Genomic DNA, 20,351 nt, shown 5'->3' on the forward strand with positions numbered 1-20,351 from the left:
ATCTGAATGTTTGTGTCTCTCCAGAATTCATATGTTGAAATCTAATCCCCAATCTGTTGGTATTAAGATGTGGGGCCTTCAGGAGATCACTATGTCACGAGGGTGGGAACCTCATGAATGAGATTAGCGCTCTTATAAAAGAAGCCTGAGGTTGCTTGTTGGTTCCTTCTACCATGCGAGAACACAGCAAGAAGGTACCATCTATGAAGTAGAGTACTCACCAGACACTAAGTCTGCCCATACCTTGATCTTGGACTTCCCCATCTCCAGAACCGTGAGCACTACATTTCTTACCTAGTCTACAGTATTTTTGTTATAGTAAGCCAAATCAACTAAGACAGTTATGTTCATTATTTTGATTGTGGTGATGGTTTTACTAGTATATACATAAAACAAATTGTATACTTAAAATAGTTTATTATATGTCAGTTATACCTCAATAAAGCTTTTGTTATAAATCTTTATTCATTATTGTTTTACTTAGGCACATTTTTAAAGGAAAATTTCTATTATTTTAATTATTTTTATTTACAGAAAACTCAGCAGTGTACATTTAACCCAGTTTAGTGGCAGGTTCTTTAGCGTTTGCCTTTTCGAGCTTGGCGATGCGAGCCACAGACTTGGGAGCCAGGACATTGCCGCCCCAGTGACGGTGGATCTCATCGTATCTGTCATTGTAATTGGTCCTAATGGCTTCCACTAGCTTAGCCAAAACGCCTTTGTCTTCCGAGTTAACCTGTGTGAAGGCGACAGTGGTACAGGTCTTCCTGTGGACTAGACATCCCAGTCTTCCCTTCCCCTTGATAATGCAGTAAGGGACCCCCATTTTATGACACAGGGCAGGCAAGAAGACAACCAACTCGATGGGATCCACGTGTGCAGTCACCACCAGCTGAGCTTTCTTTGTTCTCCACCAAGGTGTAGATGGTGTTAACTCCTGCTCGAAGGACAGGTGGTCTCTTACTGGGGACATCCCCTTTGCCAGCAGCTTTCTTCTCAGCCCAGGTCAACAGCCTCTGCTTCTCTTGCTTTGTCTCTGGTCTGTACTTGTGGGCCAGCTTAAGCAGCTGAGTAGCTGTTTGGCAGTCCAGGGCCTGGGTGAACTGGTTAATCGCAGGAGGCACTTTCAGCCGCTTATTGAGGGATGGCTCTCTGCCGCTGCAACCTGATAGAGCAGGGCTATTTCACAAAGCGGGTGAGGTCTCCTTTGGGCTGGATGTCCTGCCCAGTGCCAAAATTCTTAGGCCTTTTCTCAAACAGGGGATTCACCACTTTTTTGTCCTCCTGCTGCTTCACAACAGCAGGGGCCAGAGCCACCTTCTTTCCCTTGGCCTTTCCTTTTGGCATCTTGGACGGCGGGAGGAGAGAGCTACTTAGGCACATTTTTAAACCCTTTTGTATACTTTTTATACAGAGTAAGAAAGGAAAGGTAAATTGATTTTATAGATTTTGTCCTTTTTATCCTAAACCTTTTTGTGTAATCAGTATGATGAAATATATGTAATATTTTTGCTTGAGTTTTTTTCTAAAGCATAAGTGATATCCACATTAGGAAGATAATGTTGGGCCAGGCATGGTGGCTCATGCCTGTAATCCTAGTGCTTTGGGAGGCCAAAGTGGGAGGATTGCTTGAGCCCAGGAGTCCAAGACCAGCCTAGGCAACACAGACCCCATTTGTACAAAAAATTTAAAAAATTAGCTAGGTGTGGTGGTACGTGCCTGTAGTCCCAAGCTGTTCAGGAGGCTGAGGTGGGATGATGACTTGGGCCTGGGAGGTTGAGGCTGCAGTGAGCCATGGTCATGCTATTGCACTCCAGCCTGATCAACAGAGTGAGACCCTGTCTCAAAAAACAAACAAGCAAAACCAAAAAAAAAAAAAAAAAAAAAAACAAGAAGATAATGTTGCACCAGTAGTTTTCCAAATGGGATTTCCCATTTGATAAACACAGCCTTCATTTCCATGTGGGCTCCAAATGTTAACTTTGAAATAATAACTACAATGCTTACCTTTTTAAAGAAGTGAAGGAAAATAAATAAATTATTTTTAATGTATCTACAGGCAACACCAACATTGCTTAGAAGATTTGGATCTCAGCTTATCAAGTCAACTGTTTTGTCAGCCACTACTTCTCTTCGAGTATTAGCCCTTGGTGGTGAAGCGTTTCCATCATTGACAGTTCTCAGAAGCTGGAGAGGAGAAGGCAATAAAACACAAATATTTAATGTTTATGGTATCACAGAGGTATCAAGTTGGGCGACCATTTATAGGATTCCAGAGAAGACTCTTAACTCTACTCTCAAGTAAGGGTTTTCATTGTACTATATAGAGAAGAGAGACTGTATATTTCTAGGATCTTAACACTGACAGTGTTTTTGATAGGTGCTTGGGTAATAATTTTAGAAACACGATTGTATCTGATATTTTAAGTTGGGAATCCAGAACCTTCCTTACTATAGCTGGTGCCAAGATACTGCTACAACTTTTTGTACTAAATAGTAATGAATAACATATATGGTTACCTTTCCACCTAACCTTTTCCTCTTGTCAGTCTTTGAATTAGAGCGTAACAAACTTTTTTTTCTTTATTTGGTACAGTATGATTTAAATATATTGGAAAATATTCTGTTCAAATGAAAAATTTTAAATCTGCTCTGGATCTTATTTTCATAGATGTGAATTGCCTGTACAACTGGGATTTCCACTTCTTGGAACAGTAGTTGAAGTCAGAGATACTAATGGCTTCACAATTCAGGAAGGCAGTGGCCAAGTATTTTTAGGTTGTTTTATATTTGTTGATTGGGAATTTTTTTTTCAAGAAAAATGATCTGATGTGTTAATTTTATTCCTTTCATCTTTTTCTTTTGTCTGTCTCATGCTTTTCAGTGATAATTTTTCATCTCGTTCATATAGTCATGAAATACCAAATGTTACAATAATTATTTCAGATAATAATGTCTAATACATTAATAAAAGTAATTTAGAGACTGTAACTTGGACCTTCATATTTATATTTATAGCCAAAATTATATTTAATCAGTAGTCTAAGAATTTTTTTAATTCCATAAATTTTAAAAAATAAATTTCATTTTATCTCTGCTTATTTACTGAACGTATTGTGTCTGATTTTATCAGATAACATTTTAAAATGAGCCCATCTTTTAATATTTAAATTTTGAAGTTTAGTCACTGAACTTTTGGAGATGTTGATTTTATGGTTTTTAATATATTTCCCTTGGATTTTTATGACATTGGTGTTTATATCTTGGGAAGGTGGCAGAAACAGAGTGTGTTTTCTTGATGATGAAGTGACAGTACCACTTGGCACAATGCGAGCTACAGGAGACTTTGTGACTGTGAAAGATGGAGAGATTTTTTTTTTGGGACGAAAAGACAGTCAGATCAAACGTCATGGCAAACGTCTTAACATTGAACTTGTGCAACAGGTAGAACTATTTAAATATTGAATATCTATTAATATATGTAAGTAGTAGAAGCAGCCACCACCAATTTTCTGTGCTGGGTTCTCTATTATTTACACCAGACATTTTTGTGTTAGTGATGAATTACAATAAAGGGTATGAATAATTCAGGGTGCCCCTTATCCCCAGCATGAAGAGATGGTTATTCTTTAAATAAGTGACAAATTAGATTTTGATATTTGTGAAATTTAACTGGCTTATTTTGCTTTAGGATCTATTATTTTGAAAAATATTATGAACCCTATGTGCAAGTAATAGTAATAGTAGCAAAGCAATTTTTTAAAAATCTCCAGTATATTCCAAAATTTAATTCAGCTGTTTTGATTTCAGACATTAAAAAAATAAGCTTTTAGGAAGCTTGTTTGTAAATATCCTCATTGGCAAATTACGATAATCTCTCTTATAGGTTGCTGAAGAGCTTCAGCAAGTGGAGTCTTGTGCAGTTACATGGTATAATCAGGAAAAATTAATTCTCTTCATGGTGTCTAAAGATGCTTCAGTAAAAGAATACATCTTTAAAGAACTGCAGAAATATCTTCCAAGTCATGCAGTCCCGGATGAGCTTGTATTGATCGATTCTCTACCATTTACATCCCACGGTAAAGTAATTTAAAGCAGATATGTTTCAGTGCCAAATAATACTAATTGTATTCATAACTAGCTTAATGATAATATAAATCTTTATTTTTATAAGTGGTACTAGCATTTATTGTGATAGACCCTCTTTTGACTGCTTTGTATAATTAATTCATTTTATCTTCAGAAAATCCTGTGGATAGGTGGTATTATTCCTATTTACAGATGAAGAAAATAAGGCTTAAAGAGGTTAAGTAGTTAGGTGAGGCATGGTGGTCAGCGCCTGTAGTTTCAGCCACTCAGGGAAGCTAAAGTGGAGGATGGCTTGAGGCCGAGAGTTTGAGGGCACAGTGTGCTATGTTTGTGCCTGTAAATAACCACTATACTCCAGCCTTGGCAACATCTAAAAAAAAAAAAAAAGAGGTTAAGTAATTTTCCAAAAATCATTTTGCTAGTTAGTGGTTATATTAGTATAGTAGTCATGGTTCTCCAGAAACAGAACCAATATATAGATAGATAAAATATTTATTGTCAGGAATTGGCCCATGCAATTATGGAAGCTAAGAAGTCTAATATCTCCCTTTGGCAAGCTGGAGACTCAGGAAAGTCGGTGCTGTATCCAGTCTGTGTCCTAAGGCCTGAGAATCAGGGGAGCTGATGATATAAATCCCTGTTTGAGGATAGGAGGAGATGAGATGTCCTAGCTTAAGCAGTGATGCAAGAAAAAGGGTGCAGGCCAGGGGCGGCAACTCGCACCTATAATCCCAGCACTTTGGGATGCCAAGGCAGGTGGATCACTTGAGGTTGGGAGTTTGAGACTGGCCTGGCCAAAATGGTGAAACCCTGTCTTTACTAAAAATACAAAAAAATTAGCTGATTGCAGTGGTGCACGCCTGTAGTCCCAGCTACTTGGAAGGCTGAGGTGGGAGGATCGCTTGAACCCAGGAGGCAGAGGTTGCAGTAAGCCGAGGTTGCGCCACTGCACTCCAGCCTAGGCAACAGAGTGAGACTCCATCTCAAAAAGGAGAAAGAAAAAGCGTGCAAATTCTTCCTTTCTCTGCCTTTTTTCTATTTTGGCCCTCAACAGTTTGGATGATGCCCAATCTACTTTACTGAGTCCTTAATTAGTTTCATCTACTAATCTCATCCAGAAGCACCCTCACAGACCCAGTCAGAAAAATGGTTAATCTGGGCACCCTGTGGCCCACCCACATTGACACATACAATTAACCTATCACAGTGATAGAATTGATATTCTGTCTAGGACTGTTTTTTATTTTAATTTTATTTTTATTATTGTTTGTTTTATCTGTCTAGGACTGTTTGACTTCAAAATATATAATCTTAATCACCATATTATATTGCCTTCCCAATTTCATTTTTATTTAATATATACTTCAACATGCAGTAATTGCTCAGGTAATGGAACTATTTCCTTAACTCTTGAAATTGAGATAAATTGGATAAATATTAGCTCCTTTTTTCCTTTTTCTTTCTTTTTTTTTTTTGGAGATAGGGTCTCACTTCTTCACCCAAGCTGGAATGCAGTGGTGCAGTCAGGGCTCACTACTGCAGCCTCAACTTCCTGGGTTCAAGTGATCCTCCCGTCTAAGCCTCCCAAGTAGCTAGAACTACAGGCCAATTTTTTAATTTTTCTGTAGAGACAGGGTCTTGCTGTGTTGCCCAGGCTGGTCTTGAACACCTAGCCTCAAGCGATCCTCCCACCTCAGCCTCCCAAAGTGTTGGGGTTACAGGACTGAGCCACTATGCCTGACCTGTTTCTCATCTATTTCTCTCTACATTCTTGGTAGTATCAGACAACTTTTTAGAATTGATTGTTGACAACAAACTCTTTATATGATTTCTGTGTTGTACAAAGAAAAATGTATATGGCTAATGAATATATAAAGGCTTTGAGTGAAATTTTAAAATGTTTTAAAACATTTGTTATTTCTCTTTTATATTAAGGCAAAATTGATGTTTCTGAGTTAAACAAGATATATTTAAACTACATAAACTTGAAGTCTGAGAATAAGCTCAGTGGGAAAGAGGACCTTTGGGAAAAATTACAGTATTTGTGGAAGGTACAATTTTTAAGTTATAAAATTATTATTATAAAGAGGTCGTTTTATATCTTTAGGGACTGCTATCATCCTAACAAGTTGGATAAAATTTTCTGAGAATGTTATTGCTACCCAGATGTTAGGTAGTATATCTTCATTTATCCAATTTGTATTAAAATGAAGGTTAGGTTCTCTACTATAAGACTAGATTAAGTTTCCGACAAAGAAATTTATTGAAAGTGAAGTAGTCATAAAAGGCACAAGTAGACAAAGCCTGTTTTGACATAACTTTTCTCTAAGAGGATCGGTGGAATGTAGTAACACTCTTGTCAGAGCTGAGAAAATAGCCAAATCTTGCTATAGCACAGTGTGTTGTCTGTTATACTTAGGGCTTACATCATTATTCTAAAAGAACTTTCAGTAACAATATGTATTTCTCCTTGAGAGAGTTTGTTTAAAAATATATCTCAGTAAGTTAATAATTTTTCTTAAATAAAATGTAGATTTTTCTTTTCTAAAGGGTTCTGAAAAGAGGATGTAATTGTGTAGCCTTGTCTAAAAATAGAGGGTATCTAAGATAAAAGTCTCTTCTACTTCATTTTTAGATTCTTGGAAAGTAATTTTGCTTTATATGAAGCAGCCAAAGACAAATTATTCCCATATTATAGAAATATTGGCTATTGGTATCTTGTGGGCTTTATAATTAATAAATCAGATGTTTTTGTCCCAATTTTATGGGTAAGAAAACTGCTCTAAAGGGAAGTATATTTTGTACTTTTAGAGTGAATTTGTGACAAAATTGGTAGTACAGTGATCTCCTTTAACATAAATAAAATAATTTAAAACTTTATTTTTATTAAAAGTATTTATTTTATATTTCTAATTGTTATTATTATTATTATTTTTGAGATGGAGATTCACTCTGTCGCCCAGGCGGGAGTGCAGTGGCGCAATCTTGGGTCACTGCAACCTCCACCCCCTGGGTTCAAGTGATTCTCTTGCCTCAGCCTCCGAGTAGCTGAGATTACAGGTGGCTACCACCGCACCCAGCTAATTTTCATGGTTTTAGTGGACGTGGGGTTTCACTGTGTTGGCCAGGATGGTCTCGAACTCCTGACCTCATGTGATCTGCCCACCTTGGCCTCCCAAAGTACTGGGATTACAGGCGTGAGCCACTGTACCCGACCTATATTTCTAATTATTAATGTAGGTACTCTCATCGCTATATATTACCTGTAAATGTTGAAGTCTTTTGCTTTTAGACCTTTACGTCACATATTTCTCTATTCTCTCATCTGTAGTCTACTCTGAATCTCCCAGAAGATCTTTTGAGGGTTCCTGATGAGTCACTCTTCTTAAATAGTGGTGGAGATTCCTTAAAGTCCATCCGGCTCCTCAGTGAGATTGAAAAACTTGTTGGTACATCAGTACCTGGGCTTCTGGAAATTATTCTCAGCAGTTCCATTTTAGAGATTTATAATCACATCCTTCAAACAGTGGTTCCAGATGAAGATGTGACATTCAGGAAGAGTTGTACCACAAAAAGGAAACTCAGCGACATTAATCAAGAGGAAGCCAGTGGAACATCTTTACATCAGAAAGCCATCATGACTTTCAGTTGCCACAATGAGATTAATGCTTTTGTTGTACTGAGCAGAGGGAGTCAAATTTTGTCTCTGAATTCCACTAGGTTTTTAACAAAGTTAGGACATTGCTCTTCAGCCTGTCCTTCTGACTCGGTTTCACAGACCAACATTCAAAATTTGAAAGGCTTAAATTCTCCAGTTCTTATTGGGAAGTCAAAAGATCCATCCTGTGTTGCAAAAGTTTCTGAAGAGGGGAAACCTGCGATAGGGACTCAGAAAATGGAGTTACATGTGAGGTGGAGGTCAGACACAGGCAAATGTGTAGATGCTTCACCGCTGGTTGTAATACCCACTTCTGATAAGTCATCTACAACTGTGTACATTGGTTCCCATTCTCATAGAATGAAGGCAGTTGACTTTTACTCTGGGAAGGTAAAATGGGAACAGATTTTGGGAGATCGAATTGAATCCTCAGCATGTGTATCTAAGTGTGGAAACTTTATTGTGGTGGGTAAGTTTTTGAATTTGAGGTTTGTGGAGTTAAATTGAATTACCATACAATAATCTTCATAGGCCCAAGTTAAATTTTTTAAAAATCTAAATATGATGGGTTTGGTTGCTGTCCAAAAATTATAGTTAACCCTGTGCTGATTAATATTGTGGGCCTTGGGGTCAAGAGTCCCTGGATTTGAACCTACCTGTATAGCTATTATGAACTCTGTGACCTTTGGCAAGTTACTGAACCTCTTAGAATTTCACTTTCCTTGTGGGTAAAATGGGAATAATAATAAAATGTGTTGCTGCATCACAAATACCCCAAAACTCAACAACCTAGAACAACACAAATTTATTGTCTCGTAGTTTCTATGGGTCAGCAATTCAGGAGCAGCTTAGCTGGCAGTTCTGGCTCAGGGCTTTCACGTGGCTATAGCCATCTGAAAGCTTGACTTGGGTTGGAAAATCTGCCAAGATAGCTCATTTACATCACTATTAGCAGAAAGCCTCAGTTCTTTGCTGATTCTGGCAGGAAGCTTCAATTCTTGCCACATACGCCCCTCTCTAGGCTGCTTGACTGCCCTTACAACATGGCAGCTAACATTCCTCAGAGTGATCCAGGAGACAGCAAGTAAAGAGGAACAGAGTACCTTTTATGACCTAGCGTTCCAAATTCCATACCATCATTTTTTGTTTTCTTCTGTTAATTAGAAGGGCATAACTCAGCCAGGCGCGGTGGCTCACAGCTGTAATATCAGCACTTTGAGAGGCCGAGGTGAACAGATCGCTTGTGCCCAGGAGTTCGAGAACAGCCTGGGTAACATGCAGAAACTCTGTCACTACAAAAAATACAAACATTAGCTAGGCATGGTAGTACATGCCTGTAGTCCCAGCTACTTGGATGGCTGAGGTGGGAGGATCACTAGAGCCCAGTAGGTTGAGGCTGCTGTGAGTGGTGATTGTGCCACTGTACTCTGGTCTGAGCAAGCAGAGCAGGACTCTGTCTCAAAAAAAAAAAAAAAGTGCATAACTCAGTTCAAGCCACACTCAAGGGGAAGAGAATTAGGCTCCACCTCTTGAAAGGAAGTACATCAAAGAATTCATGGACTTTTTTTTTTTTCTTTTTTTTGAGATGGAGTCTGGCTCTGTTTCCCAGGCTGGAGTGCAGTGGCGTGATCTTGGTTCACTACAACCTCCACCTCCCGGGTTCAAGTGATTCTCCTGCCTCAGCCCCCTGAGTAGCTGGTATTACAGGCACATGCCACCACACCCAGCTAATTTTTGTATTTTTTGTAGAGATGGGGTTTCACCACGTTGGTCAGGCTGGTATTGAACTCCTGACCTTGTGATCCACCTGCCTCGGCGTCCCAAAGTGCTGGGATTACAGGTGTGAGCCACTGCACCCGGCCTCCTGGACATATTTTAAAACACTAGAATCTTTTATCAAGCTTTTGGGAGGATTAAATGAGATAACTGTTTATGAATCGATTGGTGCATTGCTAGGGACGTGCCACCACACCTGGCTAATGTTTGTAATTTTTGTAGAGACAGAGCTTCTGCGTGTTGTCCAGGCTGGTCTCAAACTCCTGGGCTCAAGCGATCTGCCCACCTCAGCCTCCCAAAGTGCTGAGATTACAGGCGTGAGCCACCATGTCTGGCCTGGTGAGCATTTTTTCATAAGTGCTCATTAAGGGTTAGCTACTAACTGCTGCTTAGTTTCATTAAGGTATAGGTGACTTTTACTCTATTAGGAATATGGGGGTCCTGGGTATAATATCTCCCCCTGACTACAACTCTCTTTTTACTCTCCCAAGTATGTTAGGTTTCATTTTATACGCTCATGGAATCTTCATCAAAGCTTTTCAGACTAAAGGCTTAGGAATAGCTTTCCCTACTTGTGCTATCCTAGCAGCAATCTACTTGAATCTGAATGTGATTCTTCCCTTCTTCCCCTTTAAACAACGGCATTTTGAAAATTATACTACAGAACACTTTCAGTAATACACCTGAATGATAAGAAACTGCCGAATTGTTTCCCAAAGTGACTAAAGTGTTTTGCATTTCCACCATCAATGTGTGAAAAGTCCAGTTGCACCACATTTTTGCTAGTACTTGGTATTGTCAGCTTTAACTTTTTTTTTTGTTATAGCCATTGAAATAATCATGAGTGGAATTTTATTGTGGTTTTAATTTGCCTTTCCCTAGTGACCAGTGATGTTGAGCATCTTTTTTTTTTTTGAGACAGGGTCTTGCTCTGTCACCCAGGCTGGAGTGCAGTGGCGTCATCGTGGCTTACTACACCCTCGAACTCCTGGGCTCAGGTGATGCTCCCACCTCAGCTTCTGGAGTAGCTGGGACTACAGATACACCACCACACCTGGCTAATGTTTGTAATTTTTGTAGAGACAGAGCTTCTGCGTGTTGTCCAGGCTGGTCTCAAACTCCTGGGCTCAAGCGATCTGCCCACCTCAGCCTCCCAAAGTGCTGGGATTACAGACATGAGCCACCATGTCTGACGAGCACCTTTTCAAAACCTCATTTGCTCTCTGTGTATCTTTTATGAAGTGTCTATTGAAATCTTTTTCCCATTTTTAAGTTTTTTAAATTGAGTTTTAAGAATTGTTTTATGTATTCTGAATATAAATCATTTATCAGATATATGTTTTGCATGTTTTCTCTCAGTCTGGGGCTTGTGTTTTATTCTCTTAGCATAGTGACATAGTGTCTTTTGAAGAGGAGTCCTTTATTTTGATGAAGTCCAATTTAATTTTTTTAATGGGTCATGCTTTTGGTGTCATCTTAGCAATCTTTGCCTAACCCAAGGTCAAAAAGATTTTCTTTTGTATTGTCTTTTGGAATTAAACTGAGTTGACAGAAATCTTTACCCAGGTGAGTTCTGGGGTGCTCTACTATGTAGGACATTTCTCTTTGTCATCTCTGATCTGGCCACTACTCTCTTGCTACTGAATAATAACTGCCAGGGGAAAAAAAAAGCATAAAAAGTACATTGGGAACTGGGCCTCAAATGAGTGGCAGCGGCCATAGGCAGAGCTGTCTAGAGAGTGGGCATCAATGAAATTGCCCTAAATAGCTGTCCCCAAATTCTACTTCTCCTGATTTTCATGATCTCCAGGGAATTTGAGTGACCTTCACTTTGTACATTTGAACCATCTCTACTTCCAGTTAGGTTATTTTGGCTACACCAAGGTCAAGGACTCCTGCCCTGTCTTCTCATCCATAGCAGCAATTTGGGAAAAGCAGTTTAGTTGTTAAGAGCATAGGCTCTGGAGATTGACTTCTTAGATTCAAATCTTGGTTTGCCACATATGAGCTGTGTAATTTTTCCCCAGTAATTTAGTCTCTCTGTGCTTCAATTTTGTTATCTATAAAATGTGGTTATAATAGTACTTACTTCACTGTGGGGATTAAATGAATTAATAGATGTAACATACTTAGAATAACACCTGACACATAGTAAATGCTCAATAAACATTGACTATTAACGTTAGCACTTCTTAAACACCTTCTATGCACTGGGCATTTGTTCACATTATCTGAATTGTTGCAATAACCCTGGAAGTAGATGACTCCACATTCTGCAGATGAATAATTTGGGGCTTAGCAACACTGGGTGATTTAAATGCCCAGTGATAGTCGTGATGAAATCTGAATCCAGATATGTCAAAAATCTCTCTCCACCACAGTGTACTTTATTATTTTTTCAGTAGTGAAGCGCTTCTTAAAAATAAGTATGTAAAAAAATTAGTGAAGTACTTTTAAAAGATAAGATACACCTACTAAATAGATATTTTACATAAGTGATTACTAATTCAGTTTCTGCTTTACATTGCTAAAATGTAAGCCAGATGAGCTTATCATAGAGCCTATGTATAAGAGGAGGACTGAATATAAATTGCATGCTGTAGGCTAAAGAATTATTTTCCAGTAATATATCTATATCAAATCTTTTGTGCTTTGTTTCTTGGTAGGCTGTTATAATGGATTAGTTTATGTTCTGAAAAGTAATAGTGGAGAAAAATACTGGATGTTTACTACTGAAGATGCTGTCAAAAGCTCGGCAACCATGGATCCAACCACAGGACTCATTTACATTGGATCTCATGACCAGCACGCATATGCTTTAGATATTTATGTAAGGATTGACCTCAAATTAGCTGGGCATGGTGGCGCATGCCTGTAATGGTAGTTACTGCAGAGGCTGAGGTGGGAGGATTGCGTGAACCTGGGAGGTGGAGGTTGCAGTGAGCCAAGATTGTGACAGTGTATTCCAGCCTGGGTGACAGAGTGAGACTCTTATCTCAAAAAAAAAAAAAAAGAAAGAAAATTCACCTCATTAGTCTAATACCATAAGCATAGAAGCATTAAATTTCAATACTTAGAAGAAGAGTGAGTAACTGTCAGGTGCAGTTGAGCCTTGGAACAGGTATTAACTATTTCCCAAGCTTGTGTGGTCTGGGAAGAATAAAGCATTAATTAAGTCTTAATATCTTAAGACCTTTTTAACTTCATTACCAAATTTACCACAAATAAGTGTGCTACTCAGAGTTTTGGAATTAAAGAATTTAAGATAATCATCTTGACAGTAGAAAAAAATGACGAAGATATCAATAAGATATTTTAAGACCTGATTACTTAAAAATTAAAATGTTATGTAAGAATTATGAAATTAAGCTGGGAAAATTTTTGAAATAAATGTAAAAAAAGTGGAAATTCATTTATATTTATAAGTATTAATGAAAATAAAGATCAAATACAAATTAATAAGACAAATGTAGAGCAGATAGAAAAATAAACAAGGGACAAATACACAGGACCCCAAAGAAGAGACGGTTAGTAAATGTATATAAATAGTTCATGAATTTAATAATCAAAGGAATGAAAATTAAAAACTCTCGAGATAAACAAATGGTATTAGATTAGAAAACATATTCATCATAACATTAAATGCTGATGAGAGTGGTAAGAGGTTGTAACTAGTGAGGCCTCTAATGAAAACGATTTGACCATAGGTAACAATATCATATCCTTGATCCAATAAAATTTGTTTTTTAGAAATCCTGGCAAAAATAATCAGAAACACAGTCAAATATATGCATTAAGATGCCTGTTTCTAAGTTGTTTATAATACCTAGAAATTCCAAAAAACGTTCAATGATAAGGTAGAGAGAGAAATTATTTATGTTCATATGGGATATTATGGATTAAAATTATATTTAAATCATTTTACAAAATCAGTGAGCAAAATATGATACCAAGTTATATATTCAGAATGATCTCAGCTATATTAGATCGTGTGTGTGTATATACACATATTCTCAGATGTGCGCACACAGACACACACACCCATACCCCAAAAAGATCAAATGAGAAGATGCTAAAATGTTAACACTGGTTGTCTCTGGGTAGTGTCCTTTGTCTTTATACTAATCTGATTCTCCACAGTAGGCATGTATTTTATACTAAAGATAAAAACTTATATTAACTAAACAGACATAATATCATGAAGGGTAGGTTATATGGATTTGTTAACCATCAACAAGAACAAATTAATTTGTTTTCTTATTTGCAGAGAAAGAAGTGTGTTTGGAAGTCAAAATGTGGAGGAACTGTCTTTTCCTCTCCGTGTTTGAACCTGATTCCACATCATTTGTATTTTGCTACATTGGGAGGACTTCTACTGGCTGTAAATCCTGTAGGCATAAAATAATACATATTGATTTTATTACTTTTCTTTAAATTTGTAAAATTTTTGCTTTGAGCTTTGAAAGTTTGAGTAGTTTTCAGTTAATTATAGTAGTCCACATACACCAAACTGGAATTCATTAAAAATGATTGACATGAGATCTAGAAAGATAAGAAAATTTAAATTCCTGTATATATATATATATATGTATTTTTTTGTTTGTTTGTTTGTTTTTTGACAGAGTCTCCCTCTGTCACCCAGGCTGGAGTGCAGTGGCGCAATCTCAGCTTACTGCAACCTCTGCCTCCCAGGTTCAAATTGACAGAATTTTTTTCATCATATTAAGAACTTTATGTCCATCATAGGGATAACTCTTAGGTGCTAGTTTTTTCTTTGCTGCTTTTATTGCAAGCCTTTTTCCTAGTTCTCATAAATAGCACTGATTAATTTTATATATGTATACCAGCTTCATTTATGTCTGCATACCACTACAGCATTTTCTGCTATTTTAGTTCTACCCCTAGGAGATGTATGAGTTTGTTTTTTAAAGGGTAACTGATTAGTAGGATGACATAAAATGCTGTGAATTGCTTTTTCCTGTGACAGGCTACTGGGAACATTATTTGGAAACATTCCTGTGGAAAACCACTCTTCTCTTCCCCACGATGTTGCTCACAGTATATTTGTATTGGCTGTGTAGATGGGAATTTACTCTGCTTTACTCACTTTGGAGAACAGGTAATAGAACTAGAAATTTTTTATATATACAATTTTATATATATAAAAATGTATAAAAAATAGAACTAGAAATTTTATATATCTATAGTTCTATTTATATTTTTTAAATTTACTTTTCTTAAAGGCAAAGCAGATGGTGACAACTGAAGTAACATTTTAAACATCATTATTCAACTCACGGTGTTGAGAAGTAGTTCTATTTTAATTGTGAAGCCATGGATTTCTTAGTTTTCTAAAGAAGACATAGTAGATTTAAAAGATTTCTACCCAAACATTGTTACACTTCTTTTGTCATCTCCCCCAATTTTTAAAATATTACCAGTTTTTAGCCTGTTTTATTATAACTTCTATTGAGATTATGAAAGTTTAAATAAAACCCCTAGATTCTTTTAATTGATACAGACATTTGTACCTATTTATGGGGTATGTATGAGATATTTTGTTATAATCATAGACTGTGTAATGATTAAGTCAGGGTGTTTGTGGTGTCCATCACCTTGAGTACTTATTATTTCTATGTGTTGGGATCATTTCACGTCTTCTCTTTTAGCTGTTCTGAAATATACAACATATTGTTGGCTGTAGTCATCCTACTCTGCTACTGAACATTAGAATTTATTTTTTCTTACTATATGTTTTTACCTATTAACTAACCTGTTTTTATTTTTTTATTAGCCAACCCACCCCAACTTCTTTTTTTTTTTTTAGACAGAATCTTGCTCTGTTACCAGGCTGGAGTACATTGGTGTGATCTTGGCTCACTGCAACCTCCGCCTCACGGGTTCAAGCAATTCTCCTGCCTCAGCCTCCCAAGTAGCTGGGACTACAGGCGCATGCTGCCATGCCTGGCTAATTTTTGTATTTTTAGTAGAGATGGGGTTTCACCATGTTGCCCAGGCTGGTCTCGAACTCCTGACTTCAAGTGATCCACCTGCCTCAGCCTCCCAAAGTATTGAGATTACAGGCATGAGCCACCACACCCGGCCCCCAGCTTCTAATATTCCATTTTCTTCCTCCCTGAGATCAACTTTTTTAGCTCTCACATATGAGTGAGAACATGCAATATTTGTCTTTTTGGGCCTGGCTTAATTTCACTTAAGATAAAAATCTCCAATGGCCGGGCATCATGGCTCACGCCTATAATCCCAGCACTTTGGGAGGCCAAGGCAGGAGGATCACAGAGTCAGGAGATCGAGACCATCCTGGCCAACATGGTGAAACCCCGTCTCTACTAAAATACAAAAAAAAAAAAAAATTAGCTGGGCGTGGTGGCACGCGCCTGTAGTCCCAGCTACTTGGGAGGCTGAGGCAGGGGAATCGCTGGAACCCAGGAGGTGGAGATTGCAGTGAGCCAAGATCGCACCACTGCACTCCAGCCTGGTGACAGAGCGAGACTCTGTCTCCAAAAAAAAAAAAAAAAAAAAAAAAAGATAAAAGTCTCCAGTTCCATCCATGTTGCTGCAAATGACATGATTTCCTTGGTTTTTATGGCCTAATAGTATCTCACTGCATCTATATATACTACATTTTCTTTATCCACTCATCCATTGGTGGACACTTAAGTGCATTCCATATCTTTGCTCTTGTGAATTGTGCTGCAGTAAACGTGGGAGATGGGAGTGCAGGTTGTCTCTTTGATATACTGATTTTTTGTCTTTGGGTAAATAGTAGTAGGACTGTTGGATATGATAGTTCTCTTCTTAGTTTTTTGAGAAATCTCCATACTGTTTTCCACAATGACTACCCTAATTTACATTCCCACCAGCAGTGTAAGTTCCTTTTTCTCCACATCCTTGTCAGCATTTGTTATGTTCTTTTAGTAATAGCCATTTTAACTTGGTAAGATGATATCTCATTGTGGTTTTGATTTGCATTTCCCTGATCATTAGTGATGTTGAGTGTTTTTTTCATATACCTGTTAACCATTTGTATGTCTTCGAGATATGTCTATTCATCTCCCTTGCCCACTTTTTAATAGGATTTGTTTACTGTTGTGTTGTTTGAGTTCCTCATATTCTATATATTAGTCCCTTGTTGGATGAATAGTTTGCAAGTATTTTCTCCCATTCAACAGGCTGTCTCTTCACTCTGTTGTTTCCTTTGCTGTGCAGAAGCTTTTTAGCTTAATATAGTCCCACTTAACTATTTTTGTTTTTGTTGCCTATACTTTTTAGGCCTTAGCTATAAAAGCTTTGCTTAGACCAGTGTCCTGAAGTGATTCCCTTATGTTTTCTTCTAGTAGTTTTAACTAGTTTTGGGTCTTAAATTTAAGTCTTTAATCCATCTCGAGTTTATTTTTATATGCAGTGAGAGAGAGGGGTCTGGTTTATTCTTCTGCATGTAGAGCTCCAATTTTCCCAGCACCATTTATTGAAGAGGGTGTCCATTCCCCATTGTGTATTTTTGACACCTTTCTCAAAACTCCATTGGCTGTAACTACGTGGATTTATTTCTAGGTTCTCCATTCTATTACATTGATCTATCTATTTTTATACCAATACAGTGCCATTTTGGCTAAATTAGCCTTATTTTGAAGTCAGTTACTGTGATGCCTCCAGCTTTGTTCTTTTTACCCAATATTGCTTTGGCTATTCTGGGTCTTTTTTGGTTCCATATGAATTTTATTTTCTTTAATTTTATTTTTTGAGATGGAATCTTGTTCTGTTGCCCAGGCTGGAGTGCACTGGCACAATTTTGGCTCACTGAAACCTCTGCCTCCTGGGTTCAAGCCATTCTCCTGCCTCAGCCTCCTGAATAGCTAGGATTACAGGTGTGTACCACCACACCCAGCTAATTTTTGTATTTTTAGTAGAGATGGGGTTTCACCATGTTGGCCAGGCTGGTCTCGAACTCCTGACCTCAGGTGATCCACCTGCCTTGGCCTCCCAAAGTGTTGGGATTACAGGTGTGAGCCACCGTGCCTGGCCACAACTTATAACTGTTTATCATTGCCCATAAACTCTTCCTTTCAGCACAATTAATTCTTTTTTCCTACATTTGGAAAAGAAGATACATAGTTTGTAAGAAGATATATTGAAAACTGGTCTCAATTTTTTTTTTTTTTTTGAGACAGGGTCTCACTATCGCCCAGGGTGGAGTGCAGTAGTGTGATCTTGGCTCACTGCAACCTCTGCCTCCCAGGTTCAAGTGGTTCTCCCACCTCAGCCTCCCCAGTAGCTGGGACTGTAGGTGCGTGCCACCACACCTGGCTAATTTTTGTATTTTTAATAGAGACGGGGTTTCACCATGTTGGCCAAGCTGGTCTTGAACTCCTGACTGCAGGTGATCTGCCTGCCTTGGCCTCCCAAAATGCTGGGATTATAGGCATGAAACACCACGCCTGGCCCAGTTTTTAATAAGATACACTGAAGGCTGGATGTGGTGGCTCACACCTGTAATCTCTGCACTTTAGGAGGCCTAGATGGGCAGATCACGAGGTCAGGAGATCGAGACCATCCTGGCTAACATGGTGAAACCTCATCTCTACTAAAAATACAAAAAATTACCTGGGTATGGTGGCACACGCCTAGCTACTCGGGAGGCTGAGGCGGGAGAAGCACTTCAACCTGGCGAGCAGAGGATGCAGTGAGCTGAGATGCCACTGCACTCCAGCCTGGGCGACAGAGCAAGACTCCATCTCAAAATAATAATAATAATAATAATAATAATAAATGAAAATTAAAAAAAGATAATATTGAAAACTCAATGTAGTTTTACCTTTGAACTCAGTGTCTCTGAATAATACTAACTCTTGAATGGAGTTCAAAATTAATTTTACTTATTATGCACGGCAGTGAATCACATAGTAACAACACTCCAGTATATTTTGTCTTAGATTTTACATTTTACCACTGGGACAGAGGTCTAGTATGATAGTGCTACTTTTCAGAAAAAGCCATTTTGTCTGTGTATAGTTACCATTCAAATAGCCTATATCTCTTAGATTTGCATTAAGAACCTCATAGAGCTTTAAGGGAGAATTGGAGCAATTAGATGAATGAATTATATTTATTTTTATTACTTGTTATAGGTTTGGCAGTTCTCTACCAGTGGACCAATCTTTTCATCCCCGTGTACCTCACCATCAGAGCAAAAAATACTTTTTGGTTCCCATGATTGCTTTATCTACTGTTGTAACATGAAAGGTCACCTGCAGTGGAAATTTGAAACTACTTCAAGGGTCTATGCAACACCGTTTGCTTTCCATAACTACAATGGCAGCAATGAAATGTTGCTGGCAGCAGCATCTACTGATGGGAAAGTGTGGATCTTGGAATCTCAGAGTGGACAATTGCAAAGTGTTTATGAACTTCCTGGAGAAGTCTTCTCTTCTCCTGTGGTCCTGGAATCAATGCTCATTATTGGGTGTAGAGATAATTATGTTTATTGTCTGGATTTATTTGGTGGCAATCAAAAATAATCAAATACAGTCCTTATTTGTATAACAAATGTGAGATATTTGAAAATATTTTACCATTATACAGCATGTGGACTTATATTAAAGAAGATTATATTTTGGCTAAGAAACGGAAACTTGTCTACTACACTTGATTAGAGAACAACTATATTTTACTTCCCATAGGAACAACAGAAGCTTTTACAAGGAGTTAGAGAACAAAACACATCAATATAATTAGTAGCACTTTTGTTTAATTAGGTGTGATGGTTAACTTTATATGTCAGCTTGACTGGCTAAGGGATGCTCAGATAGCTGGTAAAACATTATTTCTGGGTTTGTCTGTGAGGCTGTTTCTGGAAAAGATGATTAGCATTTGAATTTGAATCAGTAGACTGAGTAAAGAAGGTCCTCCCTCACCAGTGTGCCAGTGTGGGTAGCATCATTCAATCTGATGAGGGCCTGAATAGAATGAAAAGGTAGAGGAGAGGCAAATGCTGTCTTCTTGCTGAGATGTATCCATCTGCTCCTGCCCTTGGACATCAGGGCTCCTGGTTCTGAAGCCTTTGGACCACTCTCCTGGGTCTCCAGCGTGCAAATGGCAGATGGTGGTACTTCTCAGCCTCCATAATCACTTAAGCCAATTTTCATAATACATCATCTCTCCTAATCGCTAGGTTTCTATGGAGAACCCTCATAAATACATTAGGCTAATTTTATGTTTTTTTCTTTAAAAAAGGAAGATCCCAGCTGGGGGGGCGGGGGGAGAAACAGAATATACTTGGTGGGTTAAAAAACAGTCTTTATTACGTGAATTTGTCATTCATGGCAAAAGGTTTTCCAAGGCAGGATCTAGTTATCGAATTACGTTCCTTAGTTATTTTTCAATGAAGCACTAATGTAGAATAAAATAAACACACATATACCACACCCCCCCACAGAGTACAATTTCACGGTTATACATGGTGATTTCAGGCATTCATTGTTCCTAGCAGTGCCCTTTCCTTAAAATTTTGATCTTTTGCGGGCAGCCAAGATGGCCGAATAGGAACAGCTCCAGTCTACAGCTCCCAGCGTGAGCGACGCAGAAGACGGGTGGTTTCTGCATTTCCATCTGAGGTACCGGGTTCATCTCACTAGGGAGTGCCAGAGAGTGGGCGCAGGACAGTGGGTGCAGCACACTGCGCAAGCCGAAGAGGGTGAGGCATTGCCTCACTCGGGAAGCGCAAGGGGTCAGGGAGTTCCCTTTCCTAGTCAAAGGGGTGACAGATGGCACCTGGAAATTCGGGTCACTCCCACACTAATACTGCGCT

The 20,351-nt window shown here is 38.3% G+C and overlaps 1 protein-coding gene and 1 pseudogene across 9 annotated transcripts in view; one reads left to right on the forward strand and one right to left on the reverse strand.

Moving 5' to 3' along the window:
- AASDH (aminoadipate-semialdehyde dehydrogenase) overlaps nucleotides 1–19,175 on the forward strand; it is a 53,423-nt gene extending 34,248 nt beyond the window's left edge. For 3 of the 9 annotated variants that reach the window (XM_055385040.2, XM_055385041.2, XM_055385042.2), the window contains 11 exons: nucleotides 2,060–2,301; nucleotides 2,672–2,778; nucleotides 3,272–3,444; nucleotides 3,887–4,079; nucleotides 6,025–6,140; nucleotides 7,421–8,216; nucleotides 9,746–9,862; nucleotides 12,190–12,353; nucleotides 13,791–13,913; nucleotides 14,511–14,642; nucleotides 18,673–19,175. In XM_055385040.2, the coding sequence (XP_055241015.1) occupies nucleotides 2,060–2,301; nucleotides 2,672–2,778; nucleotides 3,272–3,444; nucleotides 3,887–4,079; nucleotides 6,025–6,140; nucleotides 7,421–8,216; nucleotides 9,746–9,862; nucleotides 12,190–12,353; nucleotides 13,791–13,913; nucleotides 14,511–14,642; nucleotides 18,673–19,062 (2,553 nt within the window). In that variant the 3' untranslated portion in view covers nucleotides 19,063–19,175. The remainder of the gene's footprint in view (nucleotides 1–2,059; nucleotides 2,302–2,671; nucleotides 2,779–3,271; nucleotides 3,445–3,886; nucleotides 4,080–6,024; nucleotides 6,141–7,420; nucleotides 8,217–9,745; nucleotides 9,863–12,189; nucleotides 12,354–13,790; nucleotides 13,914–14,510; nucleotides 14,643–18,672) is intronic. The other 6 variants (XM_019026015.4, XM_019026016.4, XM_063705276.1 and 3 more) reach the window with 3 other exon arrangements.
- LOC134758282 (large ribosomal subunit protein eL8-like) lies at nucleotides 554–1,347 on the reverse strand (annotated as a pseudogene).
- Nucleotides 19,176–20,351: the final 1,176 nt, after the last annotated feature.

Source organism: Gorilla gorilla, chromosome 3 (genome assembly GCF_029281585.2).
Source record: "Gorilla gorilla gorilla isolate KB3781 chromosome 3, NHGRI_mGorGor1-v2.1_pri, whole genome shotgun sequence".
NCBI classification, from domain to species: domain Eukaryota; kingdom Metazoa; phylum Chordata; class Mammalia; order Primates; family Hominidae; genus Gorilla; species Gorilla gorilla.